Here is a 27,981-nt window from a genome sequence, read left to right as displayed (position 1 = left end):
TTGTAATTTGACTAATGGCAGTTCTTTTGAGAATGGTTAAGGGATAGTTTCTTAGGCAGCTTTTCAAACAGCTGATGGCTGTCTCTAACAATTCCATCTCCGCTGCGCCGGAGCGCTGTGAGTCCTGACAGGGTAGAGTGTAATGTGTGACAGATCGCACTTTGGGGAATCTGTAATCACATTTCCATTGGCCATCAGCTGGATCTCAGTGGGACATCCTCAGAAAACTGCCTGTGATTCTATTTTCACAATCTGGAGAAGCACGTGCTGTTTAAACACAATGTCACTGCATTTCTGAACTGAGTTCCAAAATACAAATATAAAAGATGTATTTTTAGCCAAGCGACCACTCTTGAAGACACATTCACAGGCCTTCGAGTAAATTGTAAACCTAAAATATTACATTTGCACTAAAATCGGATTGGATAAGCTGATATATGAACACTTCTGACCGCACATCAGTTTTATTCTATATTAATGCTCCTACAGTCTACATTACAATTAGTGAACTATATTGCTTTATGGAAAAATTATCTATTGAGAGTTTTCTACTTATTAATAAATGTAATTACTTATTAAATATTGGTGTGTTTTTTTTTTACCACATGATCTCAAGATTATTTGTAGGTATTCTTATGTAAAGTGTGGTTCTAGCACACGTACATTTGCTTATGTTTGCATAGACACTGAAACGTAAATTTGTTTTTTATTGACGTATTCACAGCATCAAAAAAGTAAATAATTTTACTTTTGAAACACTTTATAAGATGTACAAATGTTTACAAATCCTTATTTAATCCATGAATATTGAATAACAATATAATGCTTTATTAGCATTTTTCAAACAAAACCTTCCACAGTATAAAGATAGAAATCCACTAAAATAGCACCAATTCAAGTAACATTAAACATTTCCCAAAATCTAACTGGAAAGTTGACTAATTGAAATATCTAGTCCCCACATAGGTTGCATATTCATTGCAATGGACATTAAATCTCTTAAACTTTCATCCTCCAAAAAACGTCTCATTCTGTGTTTTGGTGATAGTTAAGACTTGGCATGCTTCTGTGGTAATTAAACTGCACTTTACTTGAAAATTGCTTGATTTCTGTAACAAGTTCCATCTAGTCTTGTTTTGTACAACAAATAGCGTTAAGAGCTCCTTTCCCCATCACTTTATCACTGACACTGAGGATTTGTTCACACTGCAGGAAAAATCTGATTTATTCTCAAATCCATTTTTTTTTTAGACTGACTGTTCAAACTGCAGGTTAAATGTGGACAGATCAGATTTTTTTTTCTGTTCAGACAGCAGTCGCTTTTGCTAGCACGTTCATGCTGGTTGTCACAGTAATGATGCAAACTTGCATATTCACCATACATGAGAGTTTAGCAATGAGAGTTTAGCAATGTTTTCATGAGGGCAGTATAAAATATAACATTTGTCACAGACAATGGCTTAAAAAACGAGAGAGGTGGCATGTGCAATGTGTATTGCTGCTAGGGTTTACAACGGTCCTGTTTTAGCTGATCTGTCCCGTATTTTTCACATACGGGACGCCTGTTGTCCTGTATTTTAGTGGGTAGCGAAGCGTCCCGTATTCGCGTCATTCAATACCTCGGCTCACAGCCGATGTGCGTTACTGCACCTTAGCGCATTTCTTTGGGTGAGTAAAGCCAATATCTGTATTATTTTAGAGGTTTGCACTGCTTTGGCTGCCCTGTAACATATACTGTACATGACACATGGGTGCGTTCCATTGAGAAGTGATCATCCTAATGCCCTATTCCCCTCATAGACTTTACCTTCCACTGTTGGAGGGCTGAAAGGTGTAATAAAACGGTCATTCTGAACTCCCTTTTTAAGTCATTTTTTATTGAAAATTTTCTTGTAACGATCCTACAGCGTGATCATCATTATTGGTTTCCCTTCGAAGTGCCCTGTGAAGGCATCATTTAAGCCGTTTGGAACGCAGCAGGTCTTTTCGACGAAACAACCCGTCACGCACAATAAATGACAAAAAAACACATAAAATCCGATCTGACCGTTCAGATTGAGACAAAATTGAAAAATTGGATTTTCGGATTCTAAACCACCTACAAATGTGGTTTGAATCAGGCTTGTAAAATTCAGATTTTGTGTTTTTGTCCTGTTCAGTATACTAAAACCTAAACGAATTTGAGTCAGATAGGCCAAAAAATTAGATTTTTTCTGCCTGTGTGAAAAAAGCCTGAATCACTGCTGTGTGTTTGTGGTGAGTGCATCAGTGTAATGACACATCGCAAAGGTTCCGCCCTTCCAACCAGTGTTTATGCTGGTTTATGCTGTATTAACTGTAAATACGTTAATAGCAATTAAGAAAAATTAACATGTTAAACTTTTTTAATTAATTGCATGCATCAAAGCGTTAATTTTTACAGCTCTTTTTAAAACATTTGTAAATATGTTTACATTTCTAAAGCTGTAAATACGTAACAATATTTATGTTTTACATGCTGTCAATACGTCAATATTGAATGTTTCAGCGTCTATCCAAACGCACAAAAATTACGTTTAATTGTTACATACGAATAACTACGAATAATCATAAAACCAGGCTGTTTTTTAATTATTTATGATATTGATGTTGTTGGCATTTTATAAAAACACACAGGCAGTGGTTTACAATGATTTTACCATGGTTAAAGGGTGGTAAATAGCCCTTAACTGAGGTAAAAACACTGTAACGTTAGGCATCTCATAGCTTATTGCTTTAATTGCAAATACACAATGTCACAATTTTCCATATCAGCTTTTAGCAGAATATGCAGACATATCTCTAATCAAGCTAATTAAACATCATGATGCTTTTCACCAAATACTGCACACATAGTTCAGCCAAAAAAAGAGGATATCAGCTCAGGACATATGCAGTGATATCTGTGCATTAGCTTATATATGCAGTAGCTCTCACTCTCAGCACTGCTGGAAAAAGAGAAGGAACCTTGAGGGAGTCTGGGTGTCTATATCAAGGTTAAGTAGCTCATTCAATAATAGAGCAGGCTGACAGAGCCAGAAGCCGGTGCAGAGCTCACGGCGTGAGCCCCCAGCACCGCGCACCAGCGGTGTGGCTACCAGGCAAATGGCCTTTAGTTATCCTAACGGTACTATCCATCATAACATATGCTCTCCCCAGGATGCTCTTCTTAATGACTGATGACTTTTTCATCTGCCTTATTTCAGTAAGATGAACCAAAAGAAAATCACACAAGGTAATTCTGAGCTCAGGAGAAGATTTTATATGGACGACGGTAATGGAAGCGAGCCTTGTGGCATGATATGGCTTGTGAAAAAATGTTACTGCTCACTCCTGAAATAATTCTAAGTATGTAGTGAAACTAATGAAGCGATTAAGTTTCCCAAAAAAGGGGGACAGCTTTGAAAAACTGTACATCAAGGACAAGGTGATTAACCAAAGCTTGAAAATGATTACTGGACCCAATCCCAGGATGCTACTGAAGCTACCAAATGACTTATAAAGTGTGTTTGTATGATAAATACACTGGTGTCGCTGATCTCATGGTGGCCATTAGTTTTGTTGCATCCTGGAAGCCTGCTGTGGGCTTGGCACAGCTCTGGTTGGTGCCCAGATAGATTTAGCTCCATCATCCAGCCTGACAAAGATGGCTGACACCAGGGCCAGTGCCCATCCAGCCCATCTGTGCCCAGGTGCCCACTTTAGCGGGGCACTGCAGGGAAGCCTGGGTGACCCCGAGAGGGTTCAGCTCCTCTGACACTTCACCACAGTGTCATTAGAAAGTCACCAAGGAGTGAGGGCTAAACTTAGCCACAATGAAGTGTCAGTGCTTTGCCCCATTTAAAGTTTAGTAGTGCTTTCTGTCTTGCATTAGGAAAGGATCACAAAATTGAAGGTATAGTTCACCTAAAAATTTAAATTCAGCCATCATTTACTCACCCTCATGTTGCTGATAACCCTTTTGCCATAAGTGGTTCTCGTGTGTCTCATGACCAAATGTAGTTTTTTCTAATGGCACCATATTTAATTTGAGAGCTATGGTAAAGGGGAATTATAACAACTTATAACAAATTAAATTGTATCTGTTTCTCACACAAAGCTATTGTATAGCTTCAGAAGACTAATATTATAATATGTTCGAGCCTTACAGACCCATTCCCCATTTTCTTTCATTACATGGAAAAGAGTGGCCAAGAAAATGTAATTTTCAATTCAATTCGATTTTTTGGGTGAACTATTCCTTTAAGAATGCAACAGACAGTACAGCACAGTTGTGATATATTTGGAACGAAGAAGGAAACTGTTTCTGACAACTCACCTGATATGGGCTTGTGAGCCATTCCATTGTCGGCATCCCCACAACACACCATCCCTTTAGGGACTAGCAGTCCTCCACAGCACTGAGAGCTGTAGCCATCATAAAGTTGTCCCCCACAGCAGATCTGTCCAGCTCCAGAAACAAAAGGACTCCCATTGCAGCATGAATCTCCGAGACCTACAGCTACACGACGCTCTAAAGAATCTGGACAACAGATCTCTCCTACAAAATGGCCATATAACACAAAGAACCATGTAAATTGAGTGAGACATATGTGCAGGTAGCACATATTTTTATGCACTTGTATTCCAAAACCTAGTGAGTAGCCTCACTACCTAATGCATACATAGGCAGCCACCTTCTATGGCAGCATCCTAACCAACATAAACCTCATAAGTCAGGGGTTTTCAAACTGGGGTCCGGGGACCTCTTGGGAAGAGATGATTAAGAGGGGAGATGATTAATCACGATCATTTTATTGACTGCCCCAGTTTTTAAAAGTAAGAAACAAATCTGAATATAGTTTTGTGATATAAGTATTTCTTATTTATTTCTAAGAGTTCATCTCTCCTTTCTTGCAACAAACATACTTTCCAGAATAGTTTCTATAGTGTGAATACTTTCAGGTTGGTTCTCCTCGCCTTCGTCATTTTAGCTTGCTCATTGAATATTGCTCTCATTTCAAAGCAATATTCTCTGAAAACTTCTTAGTTTGGAACAATATTTATTATGAAATGTGTTATACAGATACACCTGAATTGAATTGAAAATGTTTCTCCTCAAATTCATATATCTAAAATGATTCTAATAGTAGCCTAAAGTCTGTCAACTTTAATATAAAGTAAATATTTTCCAGATGAATACAATACAACTGACCATTGTTAGTTCATGTTAGTTAATAGTGCATTAGCTAATATTAACATACACAACTTTTGATTTAAAAGATATATTACTATATGTTGAAATTAACATTAAACAAGATTAATATATGCTGTACAGGTATTGTTCATTGTTAGTTCATGTGAATTAATGTTGTTAACAAATGGAAGCATACTGTAAAGTGTTACCATAAAAATACACAATGCACAAAATACTGGGTAACATTTAAAAAAAAAATATTACACTGAACTATTTTTAAAATCTTTTTAAAGGTGCACTCCTCATTTAAAAAGTTTTATTCCTAATGAAATGAATTGTAATTTTTAAACATATATATTAATCATGAGCACTCATATGAAATGAAGAATCCAGTCATATTAGTGACCTTCTAAAAGCTGTTTTATTCTACATGGAGAGGGTCCCCTCACGGGGGCTGCCATGTTAAGATCACATGACCAGCCGAATACTATTCGCTTAATCTCAGTAACCAGCCTGTTATTGGACACTTTCACTCTTCGATTAAATGAATCATGGCTGACTGTAAATAGTGAATTTCTACAATGGCATCTGCGACTGAAAACTCTTGATTTTGAATAATGTTGCACCCACACCACTAGGTATCACTGCAAGTCCTAGATGACACAAGCAAAAAAATATGAGTGCACCTTTTATGCATTTTAAGTATTGAATGAAATAAAAGTTAATTTACAGTATAACATTTCTCTTGCCATGTCCGCCATCTTAGATGAATTATTTAAAGGATGTCTTAAAGGACACATGTGATGCTGCCTTAGAATTTGGTTAAGAGGAATCTTAGAAGGCAACATAATTAAGACTAGCTTTTGGAGCAGCCTTCATGATGGGAGCGTGCTTATGAGGCCTTAAAATGCTACCTCCGTAGGCAGCTCGTTAGGTTTGAAACAGAGCAACTGTGTGAGAGAGATTAAGAAGTCTAAATGCTTTTAAGCTTTTGAATGTGTTACATACCTGGCAGGACTTGTACATAACATTCTCCACAGCATTGGTGTTGAGACAGAGGCTGGACGAACTGACCCCCGCAACATACACCACCAGAATCCTTTAAAGCCGGCACGTATCGCTCTTCACAACACTGATGAGAATCCTTTAGACTGTGAATAGTACCAGCACAGCATATCTACAATAATAAACACATACCCACATACAGTATGCAAAAAGTATAAGCAATTCAAATATATTTAAACCTATTAACCACAAAAGTTTTCCAATCTTCAAGGCAATTAAGAAGTTAAGAGATGGCAATGCCTCAGCCCCGAGGGCTTGCAAGCACAGGTAGAAATCCGGCCCGCCTCTTCGCTCCATAGCGACGGCTATATTTAGCTGGACTCCACTGCCTACTTTGGCGAGAAATCAGGGCAGGATAGATTCTCTACAGCGCTGGGATGATACTCTTGTGGCGTCTGAAAAATCTGTGTTGCCCTGAGCCACTGACATTGTCTTCTGGCAAAGCTTCCAGTAGAAAAATGATGTACAGTTAATGCCCCCTTTGCTGTGCCTTTGAGAAAGGTCTGAACTTTTGAACCTAACTGAACCTGGTTCATGAGGTAAAACTCATGAGAATTAGAACCACTGTGTGTAAAGGCAGTGCAAAAAAAAAATCATGTGAATACAGTATATAATTGCCTCCAAAATGCAATTGTAACAAGACTGCAACGAGTGCATTATAACATAGCAGATATGCCTGCTGATAAACACTAGACCAGTTGAGATAGTTAAGATTTTTGAACAGTTAAAACCATCATATTGCTGGTTTTTAGTATTAAGTATGTTTTGGGCATTTTCATGCTTGATTCAGCTGGCTGCATATCATGGCTAAACTAGTTAAGGTGGTCTACCTGCAATAATAAAACAGTAAATTTTAAAAACAGTAAAAACCATCTTGGAATTAAAGCTATTTCGAACTGGTCTAAGCCGTTTTAAATGTGTTTTAATAAACAATCAAAAAAGTCCTTTCACGTACTAAGCTCATACCCCCTCCATTACACATCAGCACTATAGTGTGTCATGTCATATTTTTTTCTATTATACTGCTTTACATCATGGAGAGCTCGTCTACTTATCTGAATGGTGTTTTCTTTGTGTGCATGCCTCTAGTGTATTACTGTCTGATTTGAGCTGGTGGAGACGTATGGCCTGTGTTTGCTTGCCAAGCTGGCTGTATTTCAATAACACCAGGATGGCAACAATTGCAGAAGACAAGTTAATCTGTTTACTGAAAACAATCACAGAGACTGTACTTCATGGATAAATACCAGCCACTCCAAATGCTACGCAACTGCTTTGCTAGAAAGTCTCTTCATGTGTAGCACACCTGCTAAACCATTAGATGATTCACAAACAAGCTGTAACACAGAATGATTTTACATGATACTACTTCAGACTGACAGTTCAGTCGAAACTGAAAACAACATACTGGATCAGCTATATTTGTATATTTATTTACTATTATAATGTAAGGTCACTGATGGTGTAAAATTGTTTACACCATCTTTGCTCTAACATATTGAGCTGTGGTGCTCTTTCTGGAAATGTAAGATTGAAACCAGCTTGATACTTTTCCCGATACAGTCCCCCCCTCTATCTCTTCATAATTTGTATCCCTATCTATACTGTCTTCTTAATAAGAGTGGCAAAAGGCTATATTTTTTTTTTTTTTTTTTTTTTAAATAAATAAGCTTAATTATTTATAATTTGAATGATCTACTAACAAATGAATGATACATTTTACATGATGTAGCTACCTGTGTCTCTGGTTCATAACAGGTCTTGCCACAGAAGTCTTGCTCGTCAGGGCACTCCAGGTACGAGCAGTGAGCTTGAGGAGTAAACGTCTGCTGGATCTCCAGCTCCTCACACCACTGGAGAGTCCTCCGCCACACATCATATCCTCCCAGAATACCGTTGGGTTTGCCAGGTGATGTCCATTCTAGCCTAACTGATCTAACATAGACAAGAGCACACACATAACCTTTATATGTACACTGTGCAGAAATGCTATACACCATCACAGTCTGGTTTAAGGTCAACTATGTTTATTGCTGTCACTGTAAAGGCTACAAATTCATATATAATGGAAAAACTGAGATAATCACCTCGTTATAGAGTACTTCACCAACATGATATACTAGAGCAATGTACTTCTTGTATTGATTTTCCTCTCCACTCATCATACAGGAGAGCTGACTTTCCACAGAAAAGGACAAATTTTGTTCACGACTGCTTGCTGAGATACTGGATAAAATATGGTCCTGTTGTATTGATATGCCTTCATTACATTAAAATTATTATGTAATAAAATAGTTATTATTCATAAAACTAATGTTTTATCTTCACTAATTCCATGATCTAAATGATCTTATCTATCTAAAGTAATTTTAATGGATAGTTACACAAAAATTATATTTCTCTTATCATTTACTCATTCTCATGCCATCTCAAACACGTTTGACTTCTTCTGCGGAACACAAACACAGATATTTTGAAGGATGTATGACATATTTTTGTCCATATAGTGTAAGTCAATTGGGTCCAAAATTTTCAATCTCCAAAAAAGGACATAAATGCAGCATAAAGGTAATCAACATGATTTGTGAGGTTAAATCTATGTCTTCTGAAGCGATAGGATTGCTTTGGTTGAGAAAGAGACCAAAATGCACTTATTGCACTTAAGTCCTTATTCACTATATATCTTGACATCTGCAGTCTCCTTGGGGCATTCATGAGAGAAGCTAGTTTACACATTTCCATGCACTTTATGCATGCGCACAGCATTGTACATGAACCAGATATAATGTTGCCAGGTTTGCGGTCTTCACGCCCATATGGGCTATTTTGAAAATGCGTTATGGGTTGAGTTTTTTTTTTTAATACTTTTAAAATGCACAGCAGTCGCCAAAAGGTTGATAGTAAACACTAGAAAATGAAAATGCAATATCTTATTGATGTATAATGATACCGGGATTGAGTACCTGGAAACCATGGACATTCGGCATGGATGTCAAGATTTACAGTGAATAAGGACTTACATTTCTCACCAAAAGCGATCGTATCACTTTAGAAGACATGGATTAAACCACTCAAATGGATTAACTTTATGCTGTCTTAATGTCCTTTTTTGGAGCTTTTTACTTGCATTGCATGGACAAAAACATACATCTGACAAATACGTCATACATACATCCTTAATACATATCTTCGTTTGTATCCTGCAGAAAATGAGTCATATGAGATGAGAGAATTATAATTTTTGGGTGAACTATCCCTTTAAACATGCCTTTTATCATCTTTAAATTAAGTTAAAACTGACTCATACTAGCAAATATGCTGTGGCATAAGCTACATAAGCATTTAACACTTCATAGCCTTAGTTAAATATAATGAAAAAAAAACAACAACAAAAAAACCCCCACTAAATTCTCAGTGGGCCTTGCAGCTTGTCTGAAGAAACCTCACAGAATGGAAACTGACAGAACGGACGAGGAGGAAAATACTAATTAATTTTTACTAATTAATTTTTTTTCAAATAATTTTTAAGCCATTAAAAGAGCTTTATATCTTTCTTAACTGTAGTCATATGGAAATTTGCTTTTATTCTATCACCTTTTTCATCCCTGCTTCACACATGGTAACATCCATTCCCACTCTGTTATTCGGCTCCCTTTGCTTTTGTATTGTGCAGATCTTTTGTCATAAACTTAAGACACAGGAAATGACATAATAACGGTTTGTGCAGGTCTTTCTCCTCTCCTCTGCCCCCACCCTGATGAGGAAGCTAATTGATAGTGAAGGCCCCTGACGACTTAAAGCTGACAGTCGCTAGTATCTGATTAGGAATTCATGAAATGTGACAAGGCTTCCTCATTTAAAGTACAGACAGAGAATCGTTTGGAGATTACCGTGCGCCTTTACAACACGAAATATTATTCATGATTACTATCCTTCTGGAGAAGGGTGGTGGTGGATGGTAAAGCAGCTTTGCTTTAACAAATGCATTAGTATTATATTACAAAGGGTGTCATTGCTGTCCACCGTTAATCCCTCATGGAGAGAAATAGCTGGAAATCAAATTGGGTGGCAGCAATGGGTAAGCCATCGGATGCAGCACTTGTCATATTTCAATCAAAGCTTAAGCCAGCCAGCGATTCCTCCGCCCAGCCCCCACATAGCACCAGAGACAGAATTAATGAATTAGCTATTGATTAAATTCCACTCCAGCAAATCTAGCGTGGCAAATAAATGAACTGTTTGGGGCATGTGTAGGCCACGGCCACGGCCATGTCGGGCCAATCGATCAGTAGTTAATATTCTACTGGGAGAAGTACAGCAAACTGGTGATATGACGTGAGGGGACATGGAAGACAACTGGACAGGAAATGTGTGAATTATGCCTTTTTACAAATAAAGCATTTGAAACTTAACAAACATTACATTTTACACTTGCACCGTTACATTGTAGCATATTTTAGATTCCATTATGATTTCATTATGTAGATCTCATGATGTAGCAGATTGCTGAGTTTAAATTTGAAATTAATTGACCACACATTGCAGGGTGTTGAATTTGAATTGCAATGACAGGAATTTTCAGAAATGTAATTCAAAGACATTTAACATAATCACAAAATGTTGTGACAAAACATTAATTACATCAGTAAATTTGGCTTATTGTGCCAATGCATTTTTTTTCGACTGATGAAAACTATGTAAACTTAGGCCAAAAATAGATTTTGCCATACAGCACAGCAAAATGTCCACCACATTGTTTTCAGATAGCTTTATAAAAATAAAATGAAATGCATTATATATATATATATATAAACGACATTTTAATTTCACTTCAGCAGTTATATGAATTACTTTAATATTCATTCCATTTGAATTCTACTTTCTAAATTGTAATTTTTTTTATTCTGCATGCTAACCTAATTCAAATTCAAGAACTGATTTGGAATTTTAAAATCATTCTTAATTCAATTCTGAATGGCGCACAACCATGATATCTTACCATAAGGTCACGTTACTATACCTACATTTTTGCAAAATGTTTTTTTATGTTGCTCGTTTTACATATCACAGCACTTGAACCCTAAAATGAACACTAGAGGTGCTACAACAATGACTTTTATTCTCTTTCACACAAATCACAAGCACTTTTCACCCTGTTCCTCACACAGTGCTCTCTTATGACATCATTTCTTTTTTACAAGTGCATGACTTCAAAAACACTTTTTCATGTTTGCATTACGTAACTACGCTTACAAGCTTGTTCGAGCATGATCAAATTGCGTGCTAACTCAACTGATTGCACTTGTAATGCAAAGAACCAGGGTATGAGTCCTGCAGAGTCAACACGTGAGCAATGAAACAAGTGTCATAAAAGCAACACAAAATGATCTGGTTGCTTCAGCAAATGCGTTTTATACAGTATGTCACAATTTCTTTTTATGGCACTATCGGTTAGGTTTAAGGTTTAGGGTAGGGTGGTCAGTTTTGTTGATTAAAAACTATATAGAGGATAAACCTTAAAAAACCCATCTGTGTTGGGGTAGGGTGGGGTTGGTGTTTGGGGAGGGAAGTTAATGAGTGTTAAAAGTTAAATGTTGATTCGGTGTGTATATGTTGTGTTTTTTTCTGTTGTGTTTTCTCTTTGAATCAATAAAAAATGTTAATTACAACAACAACAACAAAAAAAAAACATCTGTGTATGAGAAAATTTATCACGCTTAAAGGGACATGTAGTGAACCACATTAATTTTGCAAAAATCTCATAGTCATTTGTCAATTACATAGTCACGTAATTTTCATGAGATCAGGCTGTATAAGACACACTATAATCACACCTTCATGTGTAGACTGATGTCCGTTTGACAGTGACTCACCTAGAGCTGAGCACCTGAATCTGAGGTGCGGCGATGTCTGCAGGTGTGTCCTCCACAGTGGTCACCTGAGTGTTGTTACTCTTCACACATGTGTACACTGTACACACCTCCATCTAAATACAATACAGGAGACCCACTTGCAAAGGTAAAAACAGATCCTTAATAAAACACCATGTGTGTTTAATTCAATAGTTGTGTTTAGAGACAGAAAGGCAGACCTGTATATTGTGAACAGTGAAGGGCAAGAGTCCTCCCACTTCCAGAGATCCGGATTCATTGCCAGTGGACTCATAGAGACTGCCATCCAGAAAGATTGAGTAATGTGTGACTGCTCCATTAGGAACGAGAGGAGGCGCCCATAGAACCCTCACTGTTGTGCTGTTGAGGGTCACCACCTCTGGAGGAAAGACTCCTGTAGGTTCTGCAGCACAAAGAAAAAGGCCACAGTAAATCACCCCTCAGCTCAGCAGACTGTTGCCTACATGAAAACACACAGCCATATTGACACAACCCCAGCGTTTTTGAAGAGCGCAGTTCTCAAGATTCGTTGCTTCAACCTCTGCCCTAACACATGACGACACTACGCCTGGGAAATGCTTGAGTTCCTCACTGATGCTGCAGCCTGTGGAAATACAGACTTTTGCCACAACATCTACAAAGTAAGGAGCTGCAGGGAAAACGGAGAGCCTGGTTGTGAATGGCCTGGTCCAATGGCTGATTATGGAGGGCTGGAAGGCAAGAAGGCCATGTCCCTGAGCTGCTTTGACAAATGTAAAGCTGAATCTTCATGTGTTGTTTTTTTTTCTCTTTAATTGCCAGACAAAAATCATGCCAGTGCTACAGTAACATCAACACAGACATAGGCGTCATTCACGGATGAGATGGGAGGGACATGTCCCCACCACTTTTTGCCTTTGACAATTTTGTCCCCACCACTTTTTTAAATAGCTTTCGTTAGGTAAGTATCTAATGCAGAAGAAAATCTCCTTCCCTATCTGTCACTCACTCGACGTTGTGTCGATGTAGTGATACTAGGGGTCACTCTTGGGTGCCCTGAACACATCTGCTTTTTGAAAAAAGGCCAATGGGAATTGGCGAGTGAAATTTGCATGCCACTCCCCCGGACATATGGGTATAAAAGGAGCTGGTATGCAACCACTCATTCAGATTTTCTCTTCGGATCCGAGTGATTGCATTCAGTGCACTGAATTCAATTGAAACTCAGTTCTCTTTACCGTTCACCTAAAACTGCTGAATTTACGGCACATTTCAGCGGATTCTCCCCCTCTGCACCCGTGGAGTGCAGAGAACGCCACTGGGCACTTCGGCAGAGCAAAAGAGTATATTCTAAAAGAGCATATTTTCTTTCTAAAAGAGCGGCACACACGGAAACGTCTTTTTAAAGATGCCTTTCCGTTTGTGTGTTATTCCTGGTTGCGGTCGTTATCTCTCTGCTTCTGACAGCCATGATCGCTGTCTTACGTGTCTGGGTGCTGCCCACGTGGAGACATCATTTGTGGATGGGTCTTGTCCTCATTGCGAGAACAATGTTGCGGTCGCGGCTTGCATTCATAAGAAAGCAAGCCACCCCAGCGGCTCCCCGCCTCGGTCCTTCTACCTATGGGTATGAGGCCGTGCTGGTTAGCACTGGGGGCGATTTGGGGACCTCAATGGGAGCACCTCTGCCAGGTAAACCCCCACGGACCTCCCATTCCCCAGCACGCTCGCTTGCCCCGGTCGGGCTCTCGGATGAGACCGCCGGCTCGTCTCACGGCGAGTTCGACCTCTTATTCGGAGCCCTGGAAGACGATGAGTTATCGAGCGCAGCATCGGAGAGCGGGCTTGTCCACTCTGACGCGGACGCCTCGGCTGGACTCCCTCCTTCGGGTGTGGTTGCCCAGTCTCAGGCCAACACGGAGATGACGTACATGCTTTCCCGGGCAGCCGTGAGCGTCAGGCTAGAGCGGAACCCTCCAGTCTAGCTCCCAAAGCTCCCGTCCAGGGCCTGTAGGTTTACGTCATCCCTGACGGCTAAGGCCTACAGTGCCGCTGAATAAGCCGCCTCAGCCCTGCACGCCACGGCTCTCCTGCAAGTTCACAAAGCCAAGGCGCTAAAAGAGCTGCACGAGGGTAGTTCTGACCCGGGATTGATGCTCTCTGGGCGACGAAGGTCATGGCGCGGTCTCTCGGGCAGGCGATGTCCACCCTGGTGGTTCAGGAGTGCCACCTTTGGCTCAATTTGGTCAAGATGAGAGAGGCCGACAAGGCACGGTTCCTTGACGCCCCCATCTCCCAGGTTGGCCTATTCGGCGACACCGTCGAGGACTTTGTCCAGCAGTTCTAGGTGGTGAAGCAGAAGACGAGGCCATTCAAAGCATCCTGCCCTGGCGCGGCTCAAGACCCCATACCCCGTCTGCTCATCGCCAAGGGCGTCCTCCTGCAGCAATAGCACCGGCTCTGCCGCTGCCCGCCCCTGCGGCCTGGCCCCGGCGTGGTGCCCACCGCAGGAAGCAGACGCCACCCATCTTATGGCCGGCCACCAAGAACCCTAGGAAGGCTTCGAAGCGCCCCCTGAAACGGGCGACCCAGAGACGAGGAGATCCGCTTCTATGGAGCTGGTAGACAGACCACTCCATCTCCCGGTGGAGGCCGGGAGGAGAATCTTTTGTTTCATTTTTCGCCGCATGCCCAAGGTGTGGTACCCAAAACTTCAACAAGAGTGGTTTCCTTGTTCTCTGGGTCACATGTCAGGTGCGCAAGGCCGTCATCACGACCGCCATCCACCATCCCATTTCGGCAGGTTTGGCGCTCCAGCAGCGGACCCCCCATCCCTGCATGCCCAGATGTGGCACAAACACGCCCACACCGGGTTGGCTCCGACGGACTGCGGGGACGATGTTCCTCCTCCCCCCTCCTCGACCAATCTTATGGTGGGTAACAGGAGCCAGGTAAGTGCTTCGATGTCCTGTGACTCTGTACGTCCATGGGGCTTGAGCCCCCGCGATGTGGCACCTCCGCCCCGCCGCGAGGCCCCACCTGCCGGTATGTCCGACGTGATTATCCCCTTGGTCCCCCTCGCCCGGAGTTTAGACGCGTGACTTGCTCTTTCCAACCCGTCGCGATGGCTGACCCGGACTGTCCGACTCTTCTACGTGATTCAGTTCGCCAGGTGCCTGCCCAGGTTCAGCAGCGTCCGCTTCACCTCGGTAAAGGGTGAGAGCGCCACTACCTTGCGTGCGGAGATTGCGACCCTTCTGTGCAAGGGCGCAATAGAGCCTGTCCCTCCAGCCGAGATGAAGAAAGGGTTTTACAGCCCTTACTTCATCGTACCAAAGAAAGGCGGTGGGTCGCGGCCTATCTTGGACCTGCGAGTTCTGAACCAGGCCTTGCACAGACTCCCGTTCAAGATGCTGACGCAAAAACACATTTTAGCAAGTGTCCAGCATCAAGATTGGTTCATGGTGGTAGACCTGAAGGACATGTACTTCCACGTGTCGGTTTTACCTCGACACAGACCGTTCCTGCGGTTTGCTTTCGAGGGCCGGGCATACCAGTACAAGGTCCTCCCCTTCGGCCTGTCCTTGACCCCTTGCGTCTTAACGAAGGTCGCAGAGGCAGCCCTTGCCCCGCTAAGGGAAGTGGGCATCCGCATACTCAACTACCTCGATGACTGGCTGATCCTAGCTCACTCTTGAGAGTTACTGTGCGCACACAGGGACCTGGTGCTCAGGCACCTTAGCCATCTAGGGCTTCGAGTCAACTGGGAAAAGAGCAAGCTCTCCCCGGTTCAGAGCATCTCTTTTCTCGGCTTGGAGTTGGACTCAGTCTCGATGAAGGCACACCTCACGAACGAGCGCGCACAGTCAGTGCTGAACTGTCTGAAGGCATTCAGACAGCAGACAGCGGTTCCACTGAAACTTTTTCAGAGGCTCCTGGGGCATATGGCATCCTCTGCGGTTGCCACACCACTCGGGTTGATGCATATGAGACTGCTTCAGCACTGGCTTCAGACTTGAGTCCTGAGATGGGCATGGCGCCGCGGGACATATCGCGTGGTCATCACGCCGATCTGTCGCCGCCTCTTCAGCCCTTGGAACGACCTAGCATTTATATGGGCATGGGTTCCCCTAGTGCAGGTCTCCAGGCACGTCGTGGTTATCAGACACCTCTAAGATGGGCTGGGGCACCGTATGCAACGGGCACACAGCCGCCGGCTCCTGGATTGGCCTGTGGCTGCGTTTGCACATCAACTGCCTCGAGTTGTTGGCAGTACTGCTCGCCCTGCGGAGGTACCAGCCGTTGATCCAGGGTAAGCACGTGTTGGTCTGGACGGACAACATGGTGACGGTAGCGTACATCAACCGTCAAGGCGGTCTACGCTCCCGTTGCATGTCACAACTCACCCGATGTCTCCTCTTCTGGAGTCAGCAGCGCCTCAAGTTGCTACGAGCCACTCACATCCAGGGCGACCTCAACACCGCAGCGGATGCGCTGTCATGACAGATTATGCTCAGGGGAGAGTGGAGACTCCACCGCCAGGTGGTCCAGCTGATTTGCAGTCGATTCGGTCGAGCACAGGTAGACCTGTTTACTTCCCGGGAATCCTCCCACTGCCCGCTTTGGTACGCCCTGACAGAGGCACCCCTCGGTATAGACGCGCTGGCACACATCTGGCCCCCTGGACTACGCAAATACGCATTTCCCCCAGTGAGCCTACTTGCACAGACCCTGTGCAAGGTCAGGGAGGACGAGGAGCAGGTCGTCCTAGTAGCACCCTACTGGCCCACCCAGACATGGTTCTCGGACCTCACGCTCCTTGCGACAGCCCCCCCCCCCGGCGAATTTCCCTGAGGAAGGACTTTCTTTCTCAGGGATGGGGCACCTGCAACCAGACCTCTGGAATCTCCACGTCTGGCCCTTGGACGGGACACGGAAGACCTAAGTGGCCTACCACAAGCAGTGATAGACACGATCACTCAGGCTAGGGCTCCCTCTACGAGGTGCCTGTATGCTTTGAAGTGGCATCTGTTCGCTAAGTGGTGTTCTTCCTGACGCGAAGACCCCCAGAGATTCACAGTCAGATCGGTGCTTTCCTTCCTGCAGGAGAGGCTGGAGGGGCGGCTGTCCCCCTCCACCTTGAAGTATGTAGCCGCTATATCGGCACACCACGACACAGTGGACGGTAAGTCCTTAGGGAAGCATGACCTGATCATCAGGTTACTGAGAGGTGTTAGGAGGTTGAATCCCTCCAGACAGCATCTCATCCCCTCATGGGACCTCCAGCTGACTTCCATCCTCTAAGGATAACCTGTCTACCCACCATAACACTGGCCAGGATCCAATTCTTCATGTACTTATCTCCTACATCAATGACCGCCCCGTCACCCAAAATACAGAGCCTGGGGAAAAAGGAGATCCGAGTACCCAATACATCGGCCATAAAATTCTGGACCCTCAACCAGAACTCCTGTATCTTACGACACCCCCAAAAAACACGGTTGGTGCCTCCATCTTCAAAATGGCATCGCCAGCAGGTGGGTGTGTCCTTAAGACCAAGCCTATACAATTTAGAAGGGGTCCAATAAAATCTATGTAGAATCTTAAATTGCATAAGGCGCACCCTTGCATCTCTGGATGCAGACTTGACATTTTTAAGAATCCTAGCCCACACTCACTACTCCCAAAACAAATTTAAATCTTCCTCCCATAATCTTTTGAGGGAATTTAAAGCTCTGTCCCCCAGATTTATTAGCAGGGAGTAATTCACTGATGCCTCATGACCTTTTCCAAAAGCAGTAATCACCATTCCCAGAGTATCTGCCGCACTAGGGGGGTGCGTGCCACTCCCAAAAACAGTGCAGATGGCGCAGCTGTAAATACTTTTAAAATTGAGATCTGGGAATCCCAAAATTTTGAACCAAATTTTCAAAAGGTCTCAATACTCCACTCTCATATAGGTCACCGAGTGTATTAACCCCACTCACAATCCAATCTGACCAACAGAAAGGGGACTTATTAATGCATAGTTTAGGGTTCTGCCATATGCTCGAGGCTACGTTTAAATAAATATCTGAATTAAACACTCTGGACACTTTTGTCCATATCGAGTGTAAATGCAAAATAACGGGGTGTGACTTAACATCTCCGATTAATTTGATCGAAAGGCTATGCAGAGGCGAGATAGGGGCAAGAGCTTCCTTTTCAATACAAAACCAGGGAGGGGCTCTCTCAGGTGGAAGTGACCAATGAGCCAAATGTCTGAGACCGAATGCATAATACCCATATTTGTCAATTGGCCAATGTAACTTATTGAAATTTAACCTGGGACTCTTACCATTCCAAATGAAGGACTTCGCTATGCTATCAAATTGCTTGAAATAAGAGAGGGGGACATCTATAGGGAGAGATTGTAACAGGTAGTTGAATTTTGGAATACAATTCATTTTAATTACATTAACCTTCCCAATCATCGTTAAGTGTAATGAAGCCCACCTGTCCACATCATTCGAAAACATTTTTATTAAGGAATCAAAATTAACTCTGACTAAATCAGACAAATTTGCTGGGAATAAAATTCCCAAATACTTAATGCCGCCCTGTTTGGGCCACTGGAAGGCGCCAGGCTGGAAGGCCATTACTGGACAGTATGCTGTCAAAGCCAAAGCCAAAGCTTCGGATTTAGACCAACTGACTTTGTATCCTGAGAACTTGGAAAAGGAATTAATAATTCTGTGGAGGCAAGGCATAGCTCTAGTGGGGTCGGAGACGAATAATAAAATATCATCTGCGTAAAGCAGAATCTTATGCGCCACACCTCCCGCAATCACCCCTGGAAAATCATCCTCCTTTCTTATCGCGGCTGCTAATGGTTCCAGGGCAAGACAGAACAATAATGGGGAAAGAGGGCAACCCTGCCAAGTGCCCCTATTCAGAGTAAAATAATCGATACAGGGTGTTTATAAAGTAACTTAATCCAACCAATAAATGTACTCCCGAACCCATACATTTCCAAAATCTTAAAAAGATAATCCCATTCTACCATATCAAACGCCTTTTCGGCATCAAGTGAGATGGCAGCGACCGGAGTCTGATCATTCGCTACTGACCACATGATATTGATGAGACACCTGATGTTATCAGAAGAGCTGCAGCCCCGAATAAACCCCACCTGATCTATATGTATAAGAGATGTCATAACCTTACTTAATCGGTTAGCCAAAATGTTTGACAAAATGTTTACATCTATTTGGATCAGGGAGATTGGATGGTAACTTTTACACTCGTTTGGACTTTACACTCGTCTTTGTCCTTTTTAAGAATCAGACTGATCCAGGCTTATGTCATGGTTGAAGGAAGCTTTCCATTATTTAATGATTCAGTATAAACTTCTAACAAAAGTGGAGCCAGTTCTGAAGCATAGGATCGAAATAATTTTGCGGCAAAACCATCTGGCCCCAGAGCCTTGCCAGTAGGTAGGGACCTAATTACCTCATCAAGCTCCTCCAAGGTTATCTCAGAATCAAGAGCGTTTTTTTGGTCAGTCTTCAGTTTAGGAAGATCTAATGGTTCCACAAAGTTTCTAATATCTTCATCAGTAGACGAAGAAGTGGAACTATAAAGATCAAGATAGAATTCTTTAAAGGCATTATTAATATCAATGGCTGAGGTAAAAATTTCACCACCAGCAGATTTCACTGAGGGAATGGTAGAAAAAGACTCTCTCTGCTTTATATATCTAGCCAAAAGCTTCCCTGCTTTGTCACCCGACTCAAAGTATGACTGTCTTGCCCTGAATAACTAAAACTCCACTTTCTGCGACAAAATAGTATTATATCTATATTTTAATCGGGTCAATTCTCTGAGGCCATCAGATGACATACAGTGCTTAAACTCTGCCTCTGCACTTTTAATATTTCCTTCCAACTCCACGAGTTCTCGTGCTTTGGATTTTTTGATGAATGAGGCATACTGTATGATCCGACTCCTAAGAATTGCCTTAAGTGCCTCCCAAGTCACGCCCACAGAGGATAACGAGGACCAGTTGGTCTCCATATAAACACTGATTTCAGTCTTTAACATTTGTTGGAAATCAGGATTTTGCAAAAGGGATACATTAAGGCGCCAACTATATGATTTATTTTTCTCTATATGTGGCAACACCTCTAAACTCACCAGGGTGTGATCCAAGACTAAAATGTTTCCAACTGAGCAATCAACAACAGATGAAATGAGGGATTTGGATATCAAAAAAAATCTATTCTAGAATAAATCTGATAAATCTGACTGATGAAAAAAATTTATATTCTCTACCAGATGGGTTCAAAAGTCTCCAAATATCTGTAAGACCAAGATATATACACATCCTGTGAAGCGTCAATGTTGCTCAGGGGGCTTACACACTTTTGCTTCACTATGATCAAGGACTGAGTCCATCAAAAGGTTAAAGTCTCCTCCCAAAATTATATCATGAGGGGTGCCAGCGGCTTGCAACATCCCTTCAAGATCTATAAAAAAGCCCTGATCATCAGCGTTAGGTGCGTAAATATTAGCCAAAATCAACCTTTGCCTCTGAATTTCTGCTAAAACATTAATGACTCTTCCTAATTTATCATTAAACTGTTTGAGAAATTTGAATTGTAAATGTTTATTTACCAATATAATGACTCCCTTGCTCTTACTTGAGCCAACACTAAAGAAAACATGTCCACCCCATATCTTCCCAAATTTTTCAGCTTCCTGTGGGGAAAGATGTGTTTCTTGAAGAAACACTATATCATATTTCTACGTTTAAGAAAAGAAATTAACCTTCCTTCTTTTTATGGGGTGCCCCAACCCATTGACATTCCACGTAGAGAGAGATAGTACACTCATACCAACATTTGACATTTTTATATAATAGAAAAAATAAATTGTGTGCCAAAAACAAAATTATGAAGACCACATTTCAACATCAATGCAACAATAAAACCCTGAACTTCCCTCAAACAGAAAATGAAAAACGTGCGCATTAACCCCACGAAAGCGCCACCTGGCGTCAATCCCTTTAAACTCAAAGAGTCCATGTACGCCTACGAGAGCCCCCGCGACAACTTTGCCATCAGATTGCTCAATTTTGCCTCACAATTTGTAAGGCAAAATTACATAACATCAAATATTTTGTAAAACAAACCCCAGCCAATAGGCAGAATAAACACAAAGAACGTGTAGACTCATTCACAGAACTGTCTCAAAGATGTGTTCCTTCACAAAACAAGTTCCAGCCGATATAAAGCAGTTTCCTCGTTCAGACAAATTCATCTTCAGTGAGCCAGCTGATGAGTGCAGCAGATTACATAATCATTCCAATGTCCCATGAAAATACTCCACAAATCATAATCCAGCCAACAGGAGACATAAGCACAAGGAACTGACAGATTCATCCATAACTGTTCTGAAGTAATGTTATTTAACAAAACAAGCTCCAACCCTAGGTGGAACCAGCACAAAAGGAAACGAAACACGCATCCCAGTTCCTCGGATGGTCAAGAGTCAATTCACTCGGAGGCCGCATAAAGTATATCCCATGATTTACACAGTCCGCCAACTTTATAAAAGACATCCTTTGTGTGGGCATGTAGATATTTTGCGGTCATCCGTTCATTGTAAAAGTGATCTTCCATCAATGCAAAAATTTCTGTAAGGAAAAGTGTTCATCCACAAAACAAAACAAGCTCCAGCCGCTCAGCGGAGCCAACGCAAAAGGAAACAAAAATGGCGCCCAGCTTCCTCCGAAAGCCAGAGTATGTACAGTGAGTCAATCCACTCACAAGAAAAGCACCCAATGGTTACTCACCCATTATTTCAATAAAAGACATTGCCTGATTGGGACATGTAAATCCTTTGCTGCCGTCCTTGGTGTTATTCTCAGTCTGGCTGGAAACATCAGAGCAAAAGTGATCTTCTGCTGATGTAACAGTTTCTTCCTTAAAAGAAACCGATCGCGTTCCTTAAACCGATCGTGTTTCTCTTTTGTCTTTTTATTCAAGAAAATATTGTTATTCTTCCAAAAAAGCTTTCCTTTGCTCCTCGCTTGGCACAACACGAGATCGTTATTGGATGATCGCAAAAACTTGGCCAGAATCGATCGGGGCCTTCCTCCCTCAGCAGATCTGTGAGCTAGGACTCTGTGAGCTCGCTCAATTTCCAGCTTGTGGCCTGTTATGTCGAGCAGACTTGGGAAAAGCACCATATCTCTGCCCTCCTCATGCTCAGGAATTCCAGCAATTCGAATGTTATTCCTGTGGCTTCTATTCTCAAGATCTTCAAGCTTTTCAAGAACACGTTCCAAATCAACTTTTGTCGCAGGCAGATTAGCGGCTTATTCCCTCTCTGATGACTCCAAAATAATCTATTCATTTTTCAACATCTGTCACTCTTGTGACTAGCTCAGAGAATTTTTTCCATCGCTGTAATCGATCGACGTATTACAGCGAGATCCTCCAAGTCCGCAAGTACCTTCGTCAACATCACCAACATGTTGGACAGTTGACACTGGATTCTTTCTCACGCCGTGCTGTCCAAATCGAATCCATGGTCCACTGGCCTGTCTGGGCTTTCATCTTGAACCCGTAAGTGTCTTTTAATGTCTCCAGAGCCCGAGGATTTTGACTTCTTTGCCATGTTTACCTCAAACAGTAAATGTGTAACTGGGTGTATCGAATTTCACCGGATTATATCAATAATTAAAAAAATTAGCAAAGTGCGCAGAGCTGTCTCTCACACGTCTGCCCTTCGCATGGCGTCACCCCTCCCCTTGGACAGTTCTTAACCCAATTCAAGTGATTTCAGCAATCTCCTTTCTCCTTTCTTAGTTTCTTTGCTTGATGCAGGCCAGTAATTTTCCCCTTCTGAAACACAGTAACATCTTTTCCACGACCATGGGATCCGTCTTCCGACATGGTTGTTTAAGAAATAAGAAGCTACACACTGCATCAGTTAGGGTTAAAATAATTGCTGCCAGCTGAAACATATTAATCACTGCAATAATGATCCAATCATAGGCTCTTAAGTATCTGCTAATTTAAATCCAAATGGTGACTTTTTTTGGCCAGGCAGTGTATATACACATCTGGGAATGCTGATACATCAGGGAGGGCTGGCAGAATGAGAAAAAGCTGAGTGTGACTCTCTCTCTCTTTCTCTCTTGCTTTTGGGGGTTCCTACAGATGGTTTGTGGGCAAATTGAATCAGTCCTGGAGAAGCGCACAGGGATTGGAGTGTTGCACCAGGGGCAGAGGGGGTTAACTGGGCCAGTACAGGGGATTCTTTCTACAGCTTGCACCATTTTGCTCTCTTTTTCTTTTCTTTTTTCTCCGTTTCTTGCATGCTCTTTCTTTTCCATGACAAATCACACTAACTTACAAAAGAAGACTACAGAGTCTATTTACTATTATTAGTAAACAGCTATTGTGACAACTTTGCAAGATTCTTCTGAAAGAATATAAAAAGGGAATCATTGATAATGTTTTATTTCTGAGGTGAGAGATGTTAGTTTGTGAAAGAGAGCTGAAAGACATGAGTGTAGTGCTAATGACAGATAAGAGATCAAATATCTCAACAGTGGCTTTGAACAACCCATTGGTTGACATGGCGGGCTGGGAAATGAATTCGACACAGAGCAGGGGTCCTGACACTTAAACTGTCTCCAAAGAATATTACTAGTGTTCTTCTCACTCAAAGCCTTAAAAAAAGTCCAGCCTGATCTTCAAGAGACATCCTGCTTTACACCAGGGTCAACAAGCGAAGAGATCCGATTTGAAATCTTTTCTTGTAGAGTTCAAGCACATGTACTCACAGGGCAGAGCTTACTAAAGGTTTGTGGGTGTAAAAGCTGCTATGTGTAATTTTCTGATGGTAAAATATTTTCTCTTATGCCAGTTTACTCTGCAAAGGCTATAAGTGCATAAGGAATAATCCATATATTGATTTCCCAGAAAACTATAATCACTGTGGTACTTTCAACATGTGACCCAAAACAGCAACACTGGCTCAACCAGTGGCATGAGATTGGGGAGGGGCTACCTGTTTGTCCGAAAATGCCAGGCCAGGGGAGTGTTTAAGAAACATGTTTCAAAAATAGGCATTATTTTTGCAATCCCATTTGGTTCTGAAAAAGGCCCAGAAATGACAAAATGCAACTTTAAGTAAAAATTTAGGTATGAGCAAAAGCAAACTAGCCATCTGAATCTTTGGTCATGGGCTCCAGTTAGGGGCTAGTGAACTAACTAGCAGTTTTACAAAGAAAGTATGGGTATTATTATGAAATCACAATATTATTATTCACAGTCATGAATATTTTGTAATAAGACAGCACCGTAACAACAATAAGATGTACTTGGATGCAACTGAAGCTCCTCCTGAATCATCTTTTTCCATGTAATTTCCATCACTGTATTATCAATGCAAAACTTCACAGAGAAAATCCAGTCTCCACTTCACTTTTTAATTAGCAGGCTCTTAACATATACAGTATCATGCAGCATAATATGATATTTAAGTTCAACTGAAGATTAAATAAACTGCCCTTCAGGTTGTAAAATAATTAAGCTCTTTGTTAAATGACCTGTAACCTTTATTTAGAAGGAAAAGTTTTTCTAATGTTTTCAGTGCAGTTTTTTTTATTTCACACATGTGAGATTGGAGGAAGCAGGGTTAGCTTTGGATATTTTGTACTTTAGGGCTGCCAAACATAATTCGCTAACAGAAATAATGAAAATATTTTTACTGGCTTTTAATTTCTCAGGACCGTCAAGTGATTTTGTTAGAGGCATTTTCTTGTTGAATAAATGTGAGTTGTAAAGATTCAAAATGTATAATATAACATGTATAAAAAAACTAAAATGAATTAAAGGAATATTCCAGGTTCAATACAACTCATTTGACAGGATACCACAAAACATTATTTTGACTCGAAGTTACAGTGAGGCACTTACAATGGAAGTGAATGGGGCCAATTTTTGCAGGGTTTAAAGGCAGAAATGTGAAGCTTATAATTTTATAAAAGCACTTACTGTAATTATTCTGTAACAACTCACGTACTGTTTGAGCTGTAAAGTTTAAATCATTATTTTACAGTCATTTTAGGGTTTTTTGCCATTACATCATCATGGCAACGAATTATAACATTGGCTATAACTTTACACAGAAAAGATTAAAATCATGTTAACACATATATTGTTTATGTCTTGTTGCTATACTTTTGAAACAGTAAGTATTTTAACGTTTACGGATTGGGCCCATTCACTGCCTCACTGGACACCAGATTTTTGCTTCTTTTAAAGAAAAGGAAGGGCAAGTCAAAACTAATTTTTGAGGTTATCAACACTTTGCCACAAATGCTGTCGATTGAGTTTAACTTTTATTGAACCAAGAAAATTCCTTTAATGTTTCTTTTTATCAATTTACTTTTGGAGTCATATAAAAAAATACAAAAAATACAAAAAGAAATATACATACACACACATATATATATATATATATATATATATATATATATATATATATATATATATATATATATATACATATATACAGTATGTGTGTGAGAGAGTGCAATGGGTAGGAAATGTGAGGTTTCATCTGTTTCCTGTGCTATCAGTGCATCAGTACATTAACTGTGTGAGAGAAGGACAGCTTAATGACTATTGATCATATCACAGAGGTCAAGATATCAAAATTTTGGAAAAGACAAATTTTTCTGCAGCACGTGAGGTTTGCCTTTGGAGTTTGGAGGGAAAATATTCAATCAATCAGTTCTTCTCCATTTTTTATCTCCATGAGCAGGGGCTGCTTGAGTGATATGAGAGAAGCAGGCTGACAGAAATCACAGAAACATTTGAAGTGTTGATAGGAAAACCATAATCCAAATTCCACCCACCCACTTTCTCAGTTAAACGTATAGAGATATTGCAGTTGTAGTCTGGTACAGGGTTGCTGCAGAGTTTTTACAATCAAATTTAAGACTTTTTAAGACCTTTTTCAAGACTTGAACAGATAAAATGTACACTGTATCCCCATACCAAAACAAACCCACTAAAATCACAATCTAAAAAAAGTTTAAAATCCTCACATATTTTCCACAAATATACTGTATCACATTAAAATTGGTTTATGCTTTTAGAGGTCGACAAATATTGGATTTTGCTGATATGACGATGTGTTGAAAGAAAGGCAACTAATCTGCCAATAGTTTTTAAAATTGGTAGCCTACATTAAATGTTCTTCCATCTTGTGATGTGGAGGGCCAGACAGAGGCTACAAGAGTCCAAACTGAATTAAATTCCATATGCAGTTTATGGTGCAACCAAATGACTAATAACCGGGGGGTAAGATCTGAACATAGCGCAGAACTTTAAATGCTAAATACACCGGGGGCTCTTATTTTGAAATGTAAGCACTTCCCTCAGTTCCCTGTTTCTAGCTGCTCAGTTAAACAGATAAGGGATATAAATGTGCACTCCTACAATAATCTACAACGTATTTAAGCAATATCACACGAGCAAGATTATGATATGGCCCTACATCAGCACTGCTATGATTCGGCCGCAGGCACGAGGCCGCAGGCCGAGTCCGTAGGTAATCACAACAGTGCTGATTTAGGGCCAAATAGCATGATTGTGAGTGTGATATTGATTATATACAACAGTTCAATGAACAAGTACATTTTAAAAAATTAGGAAAAACTGAGTACGGTCATAAAAACACATTTGTGCATGGAACTACTTTCTTATGCGACGGATCAGAATCTGCCTTTGCTGGTTCAAACCAAATGATGCGTCCAAGCCTCCATTAGTAATTCTAAAATGTCACTTCAGAAATAGTATCACGGCTTGTGCTGTTTCTAACAAGTTAATGGATAAACAAGGATGGATGTGTGTGTGTGTGTGTGTGAGAGAGAGAGAGAGAGAGAGAGAGAGAGACAGAAGGTGTGCAATCACCTGTTGCTACTCCCAAGCAGAGATGCAGTCAACTTTCTGAAGATCAGCTTTCTCATTGGAAAAATAGCGTTCAAGCAGGGGTATTTCTCCCTATTTCGTGGTAGCCGGTGTGCAAGAGTCTTTCACTATAGAAACCGCAATGTCCTCCGCCATTTTAAACAGCACGTCCTCTTCAATGTGGAAACTCCGGTAAGAGGTAAGCGCCTTGGGTTGTGTAATTAATCAATCTGTTGTGTCTCTCAGCTGTGATGAGCCATAATGCTGAAGTTGTTTGTTTAAAGCCATATAAAGCTATTTCCTAGCTTTAGTAGTGTAGTAGTAATACAAGCGATCACATAGTGCTTTTGTATGTAAACACAAGCTGATGCGGATTCACTTCATTAGCTGGCTCATATAACACACAAAAATGATCTTTTGCCACCACCTGCTGGCTAACATATGTAATGTAAAAAAAAAAATACATATAAAAAGAGACACATACAGTAGCTCTTAACACAAATGCACTGCTCTTACACTTTAGTTTAGAATGGCATGAACACAAGCGGAGTGATACACACAGTGAAGCGTCCAAGTGCTGATGGTGTGTGACCATCAGTGCTCATGGAACGTCTCTTGTCCAATCAGATTCGAGGACCAGAACTAACAGTTGTATATTACAATATAAACAATTAAAATTAAACTTTGTCATATTTCCTCAACACTATACCATCATCATCAGCAGTTGATCATTAGTAATTGCTTGTCATAAATTTCCGATGGCTTAATGATTGCGGACGGCTCTGCAACAGCTGGAAACACTCACAAGTGAAAATGCAACAGTGCCATGTTTTCACTCTGAAGGATGCAGCGCAGGCATTTATTTAACTGAATCGTA

At 41.2% G+C, this 27,981-nt stretch overlaps 1 protein-coding gene across 1 annotated transcript in view; it reads right to left on the bottom strand.

The window, feature by feature from the left end:
* ush2a (Usher syndrome 2A (autosomal recessive, mild)) overlaps positions 1-27,981 on the bottom strand; it is a 344,744-nt gene that overhangs the window by 83,947 nt on the left and 232,816 nt on the right. Inside the window, exons 45-49 of the mRNA XM_051723371.1 lie at positions 12,351-12,553; positions 12,133-12,245; positions 7,996-8,194; positions 6,203-6,371; positions 4,337-4,558 (exon numbers count right to left, since the gene is read on the bottom strand). Of these exons, the coding sequence (XP_051579331.1) occupies positions 4,337-4,558; positions 6,203-6,371; positions 7,996-8,194; positions 12,133-12,245; positions 12,351-12,553 (906 nt within the window). The remainder of the gene's footprint in view (positions 1-4,336; positions 4,559-6,202; positions 6,372-7,995; positions 8,195-12,132; positions 12,246-12,350; positions 12,554-27,981) is intronic.

Source organism: Myxocyprinus asiaticus, chromosome 17 (genome assembly GCF_019703515.2).
Source record: "Myxocyprinus asiaticus isolate MX2 ecotype Aquarium Trade chromosome 17, UBuf_Myxa_2, whole genome shotgun sequence".
NCBI lineage: Eukaryota > Metazoa > Chordata > Actinopteri > Cypriniformes > Catostomidae > Myxocyprinus > Myxocyprinus asiaticus.
The sequence above is the reverse complement of the archived record's forward strand: the minus strand, read 5'-3'. Positions and strand labels throughout refer to the sequence as shown.